At 47.3% G+C, this 15,284-nt stretch overlaps 2 protein-coding genes across 2 annotated transcripts in view; both read left to right on the forward strand.

The window, feature by feature from the left end:
* Prm (Paramyosin) overlaps nucleotides 1-8,069 on the forward strand; it is a 32,200-nt gene extending 24,131 nt beyond the window's left edge. Inside the window, exons 9-14 of the mRNA XM_050195343.3 lie at nucleotides 3,461-3,656; nucleotides 4,171-4,299; nucleotides 4,754-4,918; nucleotides 5,307-5,513; nucleotides 6,149-6,349; nucleotides 6,786-8,069. Coding sequence (XP_050051300.1) covers nucleotides 3,461-3,656; nucleotides 4,171-4,299; nucleotides 4,754-4,918; nucleotides 5,307-5,513; nucleotides 6,149-6,349; nucleotides 6,786-6,983 — 1,096 coding nt within the window. The 3' untranslated portion in view covers nucleotides 6,984-8,069. The remainder of the gene's footprint in view (nucleotides 1-3,460; nucleotides 3,657-4,170; nucleotides 4,300-4,753; nucleotides 4,919-5,306; nucleotides 5,514-6,148; nucleotides 6,350-6,785) is intronic.
* On the forward strand, nucleotides 119-1,324 carry LOC126547372 (uncharacterized). The gene has a single exon (XM_050195350.3). The coding sequence runs from the start codon at nucleotides 555-557 to the stop codon at nucleotides 1,143-1,145; it is 591 nt and encodes a 196-aa protein (XP_050051307.1). The 5' UTR covers nucleotides 119-554; the 3' UTR covers nucleotides 1,146-1,324.
* Nucleotides 8,070-15,284: the final 7,215 nt, after the last annotated feature.

Here is a 15,284-nt window from a genome sequence, read left to right on the forward strand (position 1 = left end):
GGAGAGACAAACACGAGATGCCACACCTTTTTTCCTTTTTTCGATTCGTTCTGACACGCTGCCGGTGCGTCCTTGGCCTGCTATCTCTACGAAGACCCACTGCGCCCACTGACAACACGGAAGAACCGCCTGGAATTTTGAGAAACACAGCGTCAAATTTCGCCCACTCGAGCCACGTAACGATGAGCTAACGGCTGAATGCACGCAAGAATGCGCAGAAGAAGCCAAACCCAAGCCATTGCCCCTGGTGCAGACAGGGCCCCCTCATCTGGAGCTGATCCAAAAGCAGCTGTCTTGCCCGAAACGCATTCTTGCGCATCTCGGAGGGCGGCAACATATCAGGTCACCCAGACTCGCGCAGGGGGCCGTGTGAAGAGGAGCCACGCTCAGCCTTGACGCGCGCGGCTGGAAATAGGAGCCGGTGGCCGGGCCCAGCGCCTTCTTGGGCAGCGCTCGAAATAACAACAAGTGGGGGTAAGGGGGCGGGTCCCGCGGCCAGCGCCACCGCAGTCGGGTATCCGTCGGGCTTGAAGTCGAGGCTCGGCGGATCCACCATGGGAACCCGTCGACGACAGCCTTACCTCCACATGGTGTACGACCGGAACCAGCAGTACGGCGACAGCCTGTACCGCAAGACCGTGGACGACTTGTACTTACGAGAAGGCATCATGCCTCCGCGCGCCCTGCTTTCCAGCAGGCGCTTCGACGACTCGTACTTCATGACGCGCTACCCGAGGATTCCCTCCATGTACCGCCTGATGAAGCGATGGGACACTGGCGATGACTTAGCCTTGCAGCGGAGCATGTCGCTGTCGCACATCACACATCCAGAGTACAGCAGGGCTCTACTCAACCGGCTGCTCTACCCTGACGACAAGCTGTCCCGGCGCTTCGGTAATCAGAACAAGCTGCACGTCCACTCGTCCCACGATCGCCACGTCCGCGCTATGGAGGACCACCGTTCGCTGATGGCCGAGCTCGAGTTGCAGGAGGTGCAGGACCGACTTCGCCGTGAGCACAACCGCAAGTGGTTCAACCCGGACGCCATCGCATACGAGATTCCATCATACAGAGACGACCCGCTGGCCACCGTGTACCGCCGTCGCAGGCCGTTCAGCTTCTACGACTTCTACTACTGGCTTTAGACCTGCCCGACCGCCGTGCCCTTCTCAGTGGACCTTTGCGATGACAACTGTGAGCCCCCAAAACTTTAGGGACACCCGACTTATCGGTACAACGGTACTGTTGATTACTGCCTCGGATGCATACTTAGTGTAATCAATTCCCTCTAGAAGAATAAATGTCTAAATTTCTGGCTTTACAATGTGTGATTCAGTGCGGGGAATCAATGTTCAGATTCCCGCTAGTGCTGTGATTTCTGCAGTAGGATGATGTCTACAGGTAAGAGTTTTCGGTTCATTCATCTTGATCTGGCACCTGTGCTTGGTTGTCCAGTTGTGGCATCCGATCTTTCTTTGCAGAAAGAAAGATAGTTTGCCACAAGCTTGAGAATTGTCTGATAGTGCAAATGTTTTGCTGCAAGTATTGCTTTATGTGGCTGTAACACATTTTTTGTGTCACTGTTCCCCTTAAACCAACGTCTGGAGAACTTGCGCAACACCAAATCGGTTTTCATTGTACGCATTCTGCAACACATGCATCGCTGTCAGTTGCGAAATATATATATATATATATAGAGAGAGAGCAACCGTTGCTAATATACGGAATTTCGCTGTTGAGTACTGAGGTTTAGCCGCATGTACTCGGTCTCCCATGTGGCATGTTTTACATGACATTGTCAAGGTTGACTGTCAGGTGTTATATATGAAGTCCATGACATTGTTGCCGCTACATTCGGACAAGAAGATGATTCATATATTGCGCTTTAGGCAAAATTCAAGTGGTTCTGTACTCCCACAAGGGTATATCGCCTAATCCAGCAGAATGAATCAAGAAAAACCCTTAAGAAATTACGAAAATCATGCTGCATTCACATATTTCCCTTGGTTAACTCATACATAAATGTTTCTCATCATGAAAGCAGGGCGAAGCTAAGGCTTTAAAGGTCAGCCGCTTTGAGCATAACACAACCGCATAAATAGTGCTCTGTTGGATGCTGCGAGGGGTGACTGAGACAGGAAGGGAGAAAGAGGGGGAATGGTCTCCCCCATTTTGGGGCGCCAACGTCCTTGCGGCTCGACATAGCTCAGGCGATGTGACCTCCAAAATGTCGCAAGATGGCAACCTTGACCTCGTTTTAAACTCCTTAATACGTACGCATTGTGATTTTGCGACGACAAACCACGGCCAAGCTTGCAATGTAAACCACAATGTCAAATTCAAACTTCTCACTGCAATTGTTTGCTTTAAGCACTATCCAAAACTTGTACGCTCCTTCCGATTACCAAAACAGCTACAGTTATGACGTGATCCTCGATACACGTATGAGGTGATGATAAATTCCAGACATATATGAGGCTGAATTCACAAAACATTGGCTGATATTTGCTACTAGAAGCTATTCTAACAGAAGTATTTATTGTGAATACGGGCCCGCTATATAAAAAAGCTATTGCGCTAGAATTGTTCGTAAATGCAAATTTCAGAACATAATGGTGATAGACATATTATTAGCTATAAGGTGGCCAGCCAATGTCAAGGAGCATTTACGAACGAAACTCTTTATGAATACGGCCGCTATACTTAAGGTGCATTCTCCAATAAGAGTCAGTGTGTGCCATCACATATCATGTAAGAACATACGATGGCTTAATACTTATGTTATGTAACGGTAAAATCTTGCTGCACATTTCAAGGCACGGTTATGACACAGAATTTACAGAATTTACATGCATTTCATTAAACTACTTCGCATAATACGACGGTTCAGAGCGTTAGCTTATATTTCCGGCAAACCAACATTTTTTTTCTTTTGAAGTCTGTATGGCATGGTCATTTCCCTTGCTTTACACAGGCCCCTCTTAATGCTCAATAACATGACAGAGTAAGGGTACTAATGCACAATTGTACAGTAATGCACAGTAAGGGTGTTAATGCATAATGACAGAGTAAGGGCACTTACTAGCTGAGCACATGTAAACTCTATGGGAAGCCCAAAATGGCAGGCTTCGTCGAACTTTGCGAAACAGAATAATACTTGACGGGTTCGTTGCATACTTATGCGATGAGAGCATAGTGATCTTGGAGCCATCATTCTGTTGCCAATTATATTGAATTTTTTTGGTAATTGTTTTTCTAGTGTATTCACCGAGGGCCCTGAGATTCTCATGTGAGATCAGACCCAATTCTATGAAGCGTCGCTACTTATTTGTCACTGAGATCACAAATATCGAAAAACAAGTGCACTTAAACCATACTTTCAAGTTTGCGCATTAACATCATAGCGAAGTTTCATGAATGTCAAAGAATAAATCAAATTTAATTTCTTTTTCACCCACAGCAAGCAGTACCAGCTGGAAGTGGAGCAGCTCAATATGCGCCTTGCCGAGGCAGAGGCCAAGCTCAAGACGGAGATTGCACGCATCAAGAAGAAGTACCAGGCCCAGATCACGGAGCTGGAGATGTCCTTGGACGCTGCCAACAAGCAGAACATGGACCTCCAGAAGATCATCAAGAAGCAGTCCATGCAAATCACCGTAAGCACGACAATGTCTCTCGACTTAGTAGTCCCTTGCACAGTAGTGACTCTCGTTCCGCCATTGCTCGCACTCTGTAAATATGGTGTCGTTAACGCTCAAGTCTGTTCAACTAGAAAATGTGGTGCCCTAGAGTGCTGAATCTTCTAAACGGCAGCCTCTTCTGCCTTGCAAATAGCAAAGTCTAATGGTCAGTACACTCGATGACAGGCTACCTTTAGCTGTCTCACCTGTCACTCTTCCCTGACCAAAATTAAACACGCGACATTTTCTTTTGACTTCAACATTCTCGGGATCCTTTTGGTATGTTACTGTTTTTGTCGTAAGGAGCAGTTCTCAGGCCCAAACTTTTACGCACAGCTCCTGGCTCAAAGTTTTCTTAATGAAGAAAACCAAACGAGAACGAATGTATGACAGTTAATTCCCTCAGCGTTCTTTGTAAGGCAAGAACTGCGTATGTTTCCACAACGAGAACAACAACTGAGACTGCGTCGCATGTTTGGTGCACCCGCAGGAGCTGCAGGCCCACTACGACGAGGTTCACCGCCAGTTGCAGCAGTGTGCCGACCAGCTTGCCATTTCCCAGCGTCGCTGCCAGGGACTGCAGGCCGAACTGGACGAACAGCGCGTGGCTCTCGAATCAGTAAGCTGCTTTTTGGAATGCCTATTACATCTTGCACGATGACTGGGCATAAGCACTGAGACTGACGTGACATGTTGAGCCGCAGACGCAGGGCACATCCATATTTACAAATACGCTTCGAAAGATAGTAGAATTAAACGGAGTAGCGGATGCTTTGAAGGTTTTTATAATAACTTACAGCTGATATGTACGCCTCTACCAAAATGCATGATTACTTTTGGCTGAGAGAAAATCACACATCTACGAACTTGAAACTCGATGTACGTTGTGCCTTTGCTGGAAACAAGAACAGTGGCGTTGTGCGCAACGCCAGCGCTAAACAAAAGTGAGCTGAAGTATTATATTCTTGTGAGGGGGAGGAAATATTGCGACTAATATTTAAAAAACAGTGGAGAGGCATAAAGCACGATGTTATGCGAGATACATGCGCGGTTCTCTTCTGCACCTGTCGTAGGCTCTGCGCTCCAAGCGGGCCGCCGAGCAGTCCCTGGAGGAATCGCAGGTACGCGTGAACGAACTGACCACCATCAACGTGAACATTGCTGCAGCCAAGAACAAGCTGGAGAGCGAGCTCTCTGCGCTGCAGGCCGACTACGACGAGCTGCACAAGGAGCTCAGGGTAAGCGCACGTCGCCAGGCTGCGCACTCTCCATCCCGTGCTGGATGAAAATCACGGAGAGTGGACCGTCATGTTTCAATACCAAAAAAGATTTGCTAACATAAACCACGATGTATGCGAAAACATTTTATTGTTACCTCATGTTCATGGCTTCCCGGCCTTTTAGAAGTAACCTAGAAATAATTTAATTTTGACACATAGACCTATTTAAGTAGCTCCTAAGTAAATAAATAAATGACATCTTCAGCTTGTTAATGCAGTTTTATAGGTTTTCCAATAGACGCATATTGACAGAGACCACATAAAGAAGAATCAAGAAGGGATACGCAAACGATAAAGGCACAAATGTTGCTCTGGAAATGAGCCGGCTTTCCCTTCCCCTCTCCAGGTGGTTGACGAACGTTGCCAGCGCACGATCGTGGAGCTGAAGAGCACCAAGGACATTCTGATTGAAGAACAGGAGCGCTACATCAAGGTCGAATCTATTAAGAAGTCCCTCGAGGTCGAAGTCCGCAACCTTCAGGTGCGCCTGGAGGAAGTGGAAGCGAACGCCCTGGCCGGAGGCAAGCGTGTCATCGCCAAGCTCGAGGCTAGGGTAAGCACTCCAGGTCTTGTGCTTCTCCTGCTGTTGATCAGCAATTTTGGAATTGCAGAACGCGCATGACCTCTTTTCGCCTTATGGTTGGTACTTCTAGCAGGGCTAGCAGCTACAGGCACATATGCAGCAATTTTCTCCTGGCATCTTAAAGCACTCTCTCCCTTCGTCTAGACAATGAAGCGTCGACAGGACTAGGTGAAATACGCTGCGTCGCCCACTTCGTTGCCCCACCTGCAAAGAGTTGAAAGCATCATTATCACATTCGTGAGGCTGAGCTAGCCATCAGCTCGTACTCTTTCAACTCGCAGGTCTGTACTTGGAAGGAACTTGAACGTGACACTTTACCAAAGATGCCGCGAATTGCTGCCACACGAGTGGGCCAATGATTACTATCTACGGATTAAAGCTTCATATAACGTTTTTATGGTAATCTTGTTTCGATGTCCTTCTACAAGGTCGCCCTGCCAGGTGTGCTGCAATAATCGAACAAAACAGGTAGCTATAAGCGGGCTTCAAGATACGCAAAACCGAAGCGACATCACTGCCTCCTTCATGGCAGAAATAATATTCCTTGCACATATTTTGTTTGTATGAGGGCTCCAGGACTAATTTTATTGCTATTTTGCTTCCAGATCCGTGATGTTGAGATTGAGCTGGAGGAAGAGAAGAAGCGCCACGCCGAGACGCAGAAGATTCTGCGCAAGAAGGACCACCGCTCCAAGGAGCTGCTGCTCCAGACCGAAGAGGACCACAAGACCATCACCATGCTCAATGACGCCGTCGAGAAGCTGAACGAGAAGGTCAAGGTCTACAAGCGTCAGCTCAATGAACAGGTGCGTGCTTTGGAATTTTCAGGCTAGATTGTATCAGAGGATATGAGCACAAGAAGAATTACGTACATATGGGCTATTTTTGTTCAAATACCGGAAGACTCGCAAAAAGTGTCGCTGGCGATAGTAACAACGGCAGTTTTTGTACAAAACATAGAGACTCCTGTAAAATTACCAGGTAAATAAAAAAAAATTCGACACTACTTACTGTCAATCAGATAAGATGAGTAAGGAGAAAACGTCATCATCTTGTAGGGTTCAAGATATGTACCTACAGGAATAGCTTGGCCATCAAGAAATAAGAGCTATGAAGCCTTACGTCAGATAAATAGCGAATGCGGCAACTGTTGCTACAGCATTGGTCAAATCACCCCTTGAGGCATGCGCGCATTCGGAAGCTCGCGGAGAAGTGACGCACTTTTGTGCTCCCCCTTCGCAGGAGGGTCTGAGCCAGCAGAACCTGACCCGCGTGCGCCGCTTCCAACGCGAACTGGAGGCGGCCGAGGATCGCGCCGACTCCGCCGAGAGCAACCTGTCCCTGATTCGCGCCAAGCACCGCTCCTGGGTGACCACCAGCCAGGTTCCCGGTGGCACCAGGCAGGTCTTCATCACCGAGGAGTCCAGCCAGAACTTCTAAGCCTAACGACGATCCCGAGCGACAGCAAGCACCCTGGCCGCCACAGCATGCAACGTCCGCGACGGCGGAGACCGTATACAACGCCGTTCCTGAAAGAACATAACCGCTACAATAAACAGACTCCAGGGTTGCTACGCTCGATGTTTCCAGCTGTTCTTGCCTGCCGTTCTCGTCTATGACTGCCACATAGAACGGGGCTGATGAATGTGCTGTGTTCTTGCTCATTTATTTTGGAGCGGCTGCGAGAGGGTTTAAATATGGCACGGAGAAGGAATTATCTCAAATACCACTGCCCTCATCTGCCACTGAGTACCGCTTAAAAGAAGGGTGCTTTCTGTTTAGTAGACGCGAGACTTTGCCTGCCATATTTATATTGAAGCGAACTGAACACGAAAGCTGCGGCACTGTTCTCAGCCTTCCTTAACCTGCCTCCCATAATTGACGAGATATGATATGGAGGCCTTCTATAAACGGCGTGTAGAACGGCTATCATTGACTATAGTAATCCTGGCATCCATGACCTTTTCAGGAGACGCCTAAATTTTTTCGCATAAAGGGCCAAACTGCAGCTATAATGAGACCATATTGACTGCTTTTACAAAGCAGTATGGAAGACGTGTTGCCTGTGGCCAGTTATGCGAGCTAGTTAGGTTTAACAAACGATGCCAGAAAAAATGCTCAAAATTCAATAAAAAGATGCGAAGCGCCTTTCTTTTTTGTTCGGTCTTACAAGACCAGACACAACCTTCCATGGTTACGCTTGACCATATCAGTATAGCACTGATACCTTTATAAAAAATTGGCCCTTTTATTTTTTATCCTTCTAGTATTGTTCTCAATATCTGTTTGGGTACATTTTGTGACTACTGACGAGAGTTACACATACGTTAACACAAGTCATATGCCGCTGACAAATTTTGTTCTATTTTATTCTCTCTACTGTGGGACTCTTGTCGTCCAATGTTTTCGCTAAAGCTCTCTCACTCTCTTTCCCCCTTTTACTTGATGTGATTTGTGTGTCGTAGAGCGTGCACGCTGCAGGTGTAATTTTACAGAAAGAATAAAGGCGCCTCCAAAAATCCTCTACCTTCATGCATCTTGTCTTCGGGCCACACATGAAAACGAAATTTCTGACTTAGAACGCACTTCGAGCCGTTGGTGTCTGTATCTTGTCCAGAAGAACACGATGCCATCAATCCGGTTCTAGCGAGCCTTCAGAAGTCCAGTGCTTGAGAACTTCTACAGCAGAACCATGGCTCATCGACAGCAACAGCGATCGTTCCGGGATGATGTGAGAAGTGCCTCTATATTCCAATGGAATGCGAGAGGCCTAAGGTCTCGTATTTTGGATTTTCGACAGTTCGTGTTTGACTACCACTTTCCTATATTGGTGATCTGTGAACCGAACTTATCAGCCTCCATAAGACTATCAGGATATGAACCTTTTGTGTCAACAACGTGTGTCCGTAGTAGTAAGGTTCTGATTTACATTCGCAAGGACCTAACGTATTTTTCGCAACCCGTAGCGCCACACGACGGTAATCAATACGTCTGTGTTAGTGTGAAAAATAAGAGGCTGTCATTTACTATTATTGGCGTCTACCTATCCCCAACAAGTCAGTTTGACAGCAAGAGACTAGAATATATTATGGCTGCTACTCCCGGTCCTTGGATAATAACAGGGGACTTCAACGCTCACCACGATATATGGGGAAGCTCCAGGATAAATTCGAGGGGTAGGTCACTAATATCCTTTGCATCAGGCCACAACCTGTGTCTTCTAAATGATGGAAGTCCGACATTTCTGCGAGGAACAACGTACAGCAGCTGCCTTGACTTGACTTTGGTGTCACGTTGCCTGACTTTGAGCGTGCAGTGGTTCACTGATACTGAAACCCATGGAAGTGATCATATTCCGACCTATGTGAGAATCGATGGACTAGACGCCGCATTACCGGATGTATCTCGCCAAATCGACTGGTCAGTCTTTCAAGATCGAGTATAAGACACCTGCAAGAAACATATCGCATGCAGATTAGAAGACATAATTGCAGACGCAATGCAAGATTGCACGCGTTGCTTCCCACATTCGAAAAAACATACAGAGAATGACATTGAATTGGAAAGGCTTCGTACAATACGTCGCCGTACTAAAAGGAGGTACAGGCGCACAAAGTCAATTCTTGACCTCAGAGAAGCTCGGCGCATGCAAAAGAAGATAAGACGCCGAATGGATAAGCTAGCGAATCAAAGATGGAAATGTTTTTGCGAGTCACTAGACCCCCGCAAGCCATTGTCCCATGTGTGGCGTACCCTACGGGGTCTTTGCTCAAGACCCCAGCAACGACACCCTTTTAACGCCCTTGCTCTCTATCAAAACCGCCATGAGATAGACGTTGCAGAGGAATTTTGCGCGCAAATTGCCGGCGGCACAGTTTTAGTTTCTGACATGACTTTAAGCGACATCCCCGGTCCACGAGATACCAGTATAGAGGCTCCATTCTCTATGGAAAAGTTAGAAGCTGCTATGCCGCTATGCAGGTGTTCGTCTTCACCAGGGCCCGATGGCATAACATATACTGCTTTGCGCCACCTAGGCCGAGAAGCACGAAGGGAGCTCCTCAGCCTTTTTAATAGTTCATGGCAAGATGGTGTCGTCCCATAGGAGTGGAAACGCAGCCGCCTGGTACCGCTACTAAAAGCAGGAAAGTCGCTGCTCGAACTGGCATCGTATCGGCCTATAGCACTTGCCAGCTGCGTCGGGAAACTCATGGAACGCATGATCCTCATGCGTCTCGAATGGTACCTAGAACACCACAAGATTTACCCTGATTCTATGGCGGGATTTTGACGAGGCCGTTCATCGGTTGACAGTGTCATCAATCTAGTGTCATCTGTAGAACAGCAAAAATCTTGGAAACGATTATCAGTAGCGCTCTTTCTGCACGTGAAAGGCGCTTACGACAACGTTTCCCATCAAACCATTCTAGACGCACTTTTGACAATTGAACTAGGAGGGCGAGTATATCGATGGATCAGAAACTACTTGACACAAAGGTCCTTGTTCGTACGTACGGAAGATGGTCCGACTACCGACCACTACATATGCCGAGGAGTTCCCCAAGGTGGTGTTCTAAGCCCTATTCTTTTCAACCTCGCGCTTCTCGGTCTGGCCGAATCCCTACCGGAAACAGTGAGTGTCTCAATCTACGCCGACGACATCTGCATCTGGTCATCAGCGGTCACTCATCTGCAGGTTCGCGCAAGGCTACAGAAAGCAGCAACACAGGCATCTCACTATCTTCACACACAAGGCCTTACCATCTCAACAGAAAAATGTGCATTAGTCGCTTTTACACAAAAACCAATGTCTCGTTATCCAGTATGCATTAATGGCCAGCCTATCTCCTACAAGAGAAATCATCGGTTTTTGGGTGTGATTGTGGACCGGGACCTCTCTTGGAGCCCTCTAGTTGCCCACTTGAAGAAGAAGCTCACATCTATTGTTCATGCCTTCAAGTTCATCGCCGGGAAAACACGGGGACCGTCAGTGGGCTCCATGCTACAGTTATATCGAGCACTTTCTATAGGATTGCTACGTTATAGTTCTCCTGTGCTTGCTAAAACATGCAAGTCAAATCTTCGAGAACTTCAGAGCGTGCAAGCACAGGCAATACGTGTTTGCCTAGGACTTTCGCGGAGCGCCTCAACAGCAGGAACCATTATAATGGCTCGAGACCATCCGATCACAACTTACATTAGCACCGACACCCTTAGGGCCCATGTTCGTCATGTTTCAGGCATGCAATCAAGCTCTCTTGCCTGCCTGCTAGAACGATGACCACAGGCGTCCTTCTCCAACGAGGTCAGCATCCATCGTGCCTGTCTACCATCGCGCTTCACACCCTCAACACGTCCAACCTCAGCTTTGTCGTGTTTAAAACAACCGCAAGTGCGTCTTACGGTTCCAGGGATAAGAAAGAAGACCGACCTGCCTACCTTGGCCCTGAAGCAAGCAGCTCTGCATTGTTTGAACACTTTCTACTTTAACCGAGTCCACATATATACGGATGGCTCTTCCACTCAGACCAGCTCCACCGGCGCAGTGGTTATACCAGCACGATCAATTAGCATCCGATACAAGATTTCTCACTTAACAACATCGACCGGATCGGAACTTGTTGCCCTCCGAGGTGCCGTTGATTACAATAACAACCAACCCGCTAATCGGTGGGCAATATTCTGCGATTCGAAGGCGGCCTTACAATGTCTTCTGTCATCTCTTCGTCGCGGGTCGTGTGAACAACTAATGTCGGAGATACGAGAAATGCACCATCGTATGATAGCGAAAGGACACGACGTCGTGTTTCAGTGGCTGCCTGGCCATTGCGGTGTCTCTGGCAACGACCTCGCTGACGAAGCTGCTAAGAAAGCACACGAAGGAGCAACCCTTGTTTCAATACCTTTATCGCGGATCGACGCAGCCCAACACTTAGGCAAGCTAGCGCACTCTTTGACATTGGAGAAGTGGCACACACCTGAATTCACTCAACATCGCTTGCATTCCCTCGATACCTCTATGCAACTGCGGCTGTTACCAGGTCTTCCGCGAAATGAGGAAACAGTGCTGTGCCCCTTACGCTCGGGCGTCGCATTCACCAATGCATATACGTTTTTGATTGGAATGGCTGATAGCGCCGACTGTAGTGACTGCGGTGTCGAGGAAACTATAGAACATCTGCTGTGCTACTGCCCATCTTTTTAAAACGAAAGACATGACCTCTGCACAGCTCTCAATCAGCTAGATAAAATACCGTTCACCTTGAAGAAGATCTTGGGACCATGGCCTCGTATATCGCAGCTACAAAAGGCCACAAAAGCTCTCTCGGTGAGCGCATATTTCCCCCCCCCTCATCTTTTAAGAGGTTCAATACATACAAGCATTTGTCTCGCAAACCAGATTTTTTTTCAAGGGAATTTTCCACGTCTCAGTAATTTCTCTCGTCGTATTCGAGTGCTGATTGCCGTGTTATAGTTTGTTAACGAAGCTTTCCCCTCAAGTCTAAATATTTTAAGGCAGTTTGTCGTGTGCGTATCATGGCCACGCACGCTTGTATCGCCTTCCGTTTCTCTACCACGGTTGCGCTTTAAAACCACGACGCTGCAAGTTTGCTTCAGAGACTTTCCTTTCCTTCCCACTTCTTCGCCCTTAAACTGGCTCTCTCAACTACTACACGCAGAGACAAAGCAACAGCGCGCGCATTAGATCCCATAGATGAGATGAATATTTACAATTATTATTAGGGTTATAATTATATTCGAGTGCTGATTGCCGTGCTATCGTTTGCTAACGAAGCTTTCCCTCAAGTCTAAATATTTTAAGGCAGTTTGTCGTGCGCGTATCATGGCCACGCACGCTTATATCGCCTTCCGTTTCTCTACCACGGGATGCGCTTTAAAACCACGGCGCTGTAATTTTGCTTCAGAGACTTTCCTTCCCTCCCTTCTTCTCCGCCCTTAAACTGGCTCTCTTAACTACTACACACAGAACAAAGCAACAGCGCGCGCATTAGATCCCATAGATGAGATGAATATTTACAATTAGTATTAGGGTTATAATTATATTCGAGTGCTGATTGCTGTGCTATCGTTTGTTACCGAAGCTTTCCCTCAAGTCTAAATATTTTAAGGCAGTTTGTCGTGTGCGTATCATGGCTACGCACGCTTATATCGCATTCCGTTTCTCTACTACGGGTGCGCTTTAAAACCACGGCGCTGCAGTTTTTGCTTTTCTTTTCTTTCTTCTTCTCCGCCCTTAAACTGGCTCTCTTAACTATACTACACGCAGAGACAAAGCAACAACGCGCGCATGCGATCCCATAGATGAGATGAATATATATTTATATATATATATATATATATATATATATATATATATATATATATATATATATATATATATATATATATATAGAAAACTATCAGTCATAGCTCTCGTAGTATAGCCCTCTGGGCCGTTTCCTTTTTTTTTTTTCGAAAGTAGTCCTATTAGGGTTACTATAATTACACGAAGGTATTTCGCCCTCATCAGCAGCAGTCCTTGGTATAGTTATTCTGGCGGCTAGCTTCCCACGCTATGCGTGCCGCCATCGCACCTGGTTAAGCTTTTCCTAGACGCTAGAGTTATGCTTTGTCCGCGCAACCTTGAGCGATCGGAAAGCGCGTTTCCCCCTCTTGGCCGGCGGAGAAGGGAGGCTTCGTTCCGGCCGCGAAGCTCTCCATATCTCTGTAAGGTGCCTTGTGGATGTCTCGTGCTGACGATGCCCTCCCGGTGAGCGCATATTTCCCCCCCTCATCTTTTAAGAGGTTCAATACATACAAGCATTTGTCTCGCAAACCAGATTTTTTTTCAAGGGAATTTTCCACGTCTCAGTAATTTCTCTCGTCGTATTCGAGTGCTGATTGCCGTGTTATAGTTTGTTAACGAAGCTTTCCCTCAAGTCTAAATATTTTAAGGCAGTTTGTCGTGTGCGTATCATGGCCACGCACGCTTATATCGCCTTCCGTTTCTCTACCACGGTTGCGCTTTAAAACCACGGCGCTGCAAGTTTGCTTCAGAGACTTTCCTTTCCCCCCCACTTCTCCGCCCTTAAAGCAACAAAATCCCTATAAAGAAAGGCGTCAGACAGGGAGATACGATATCTCCAATGCTATTCACAGCATGTTTACAGGAGGTATTCAGAGGCCTGGAGTGGGAAGAATTGGGGATAAAAGTTGATGGAGAATACCTTAGCAACTTGCGATTCGCTGATGATATTGCCTTGCTTAGTAACTCAGGAGACCAATTGCAATGCATGCTCACTGACCTGGAGAGGCAAAGCAGAAGGGTGGGTCTGAAAATTAATCTGCAGAAAACTAAAGTACTGTTTAACAGTCTCGGAAGAGAACAGCAGTTTACGATAGGTAGCGAAACACTGGAAGTGGTAAGGGAATACATCTACTTAGGGCAGGTAGTGACCACGGATCCGGATCATGAGACTGAAATAACCAGAAGAATAAGAATGGGTTGGGGTGCGTTTGGCAGGCATTCTCAAATCATGAACAGTAGGTTGCCACTATCCCTCAAAAGGAAAGTGTACAACAGCTGTGTGTTACCAGTACTCACATATGGGGCAGAAACCTGGAGGCTTACGAAAAGGGTTCTGCTGAAATTGAGGACGACGCAACGAGCTATGGAAAGAAGAATGATGGGTGTAACGTTAAGGGATAAGAAAAGAGCAGATTGGGTGAGGCAACAAACGCGGGTAAACGACATCTTAGTTGAAATCAAGAAAAAGAAATGGGCATGGGCCGGACATGTAATAAGGAGGGAAGATAACCGATGGTCACTAAGAGCTACGGACTGGATTCCAAGGGAAGGGAAGCGTAGCAGGGGGCGGCAGAAAGTTAGGTGGGCAGATGACATTAAGACGTTTGCAGGGACAACATGGCCACAATTGGTACATGACCGGGGTAGTTGGAGAAGTATGGGAGAGGCCTTTGCCCTGCAGTGGGCGTAACTAGGCTGATGATGATGATGATGATGATTGAGTCAGCGTCTGTGATCCGGACTGAGTGACCGCACGATATACCCAGTAGACTTTCTCTTCTTCTTTTAATCTTTCCGTCCCCTTTTCCCTTTCCCCTGTGTAGGGTAGCCAACCGGGCTCAGTCCTGGTTAACCTCCCTACCTTTCTTTTATCATTTGCTCTCTCTCTGACTTAGAACCACGAGCTCGTAACTTAGGAAGGCGCGTGTTGAAATTGCACATGAAAAAATGGGCGACTAGTTTCAGTGCGAGAGCCCATAACTCACGCCTTCCACATTTTAGATGTGCCACGAACTTTGTATTGAGTGGGTCTGATCGACACTGGCTTCGTAGGCGCACATTGCCACCGAGAGTCACTGTAGATATGCCGAGAAATCGCTGGTTCTGACATGGTACTTGCAGCAGCCATGAAAACATGCGGCCAAGCTTATAATACTGGAAGTAACACCGTAAATATCAAACAGCAGAGCCAGCAGGATACATTGTTAGTATACGTTGGCTGTTGCGTGACGCCAGCTACCACCACTTATCTTCACGTACTAGTGTCCAGATTCAAATGAACGCACTGTTACACATGCCTTGCGTGAACGACTGGCAGTTATTAATAAGGTGGTGCACGACGTGATTCAGCTAAGACTTTCCTGTGACGAATTGAACGGGTATCCCCCCCCCCCCCCTCCCCAGAAGAAGGCTTCGGCAATTCCTCTGGCGCT

This window comes from Dermacentor andersoni, chromosome 1, assembly GCF_023375885.2.
Source record: "Dermacentor andersoni chromosome 1, qqDerAnde1_hic_scaffold, whole genome shotgun sequence".
NCBI lineage: Eukaryota > Metazoa > Arthropoda > Arachnida > Ixodida > Ixodidae > Dermacentor > Dermacentor andersoni.

Bases quoted from the DNA above. Each gene is read 5' to 3' on its own strand.
- LOC126547372 (XM_050195350.3), top strand. From the start codon at position 555: ATGGGAACCCGTCGACGACAGCCTTACCTCCACATGGTGTACGACCGG.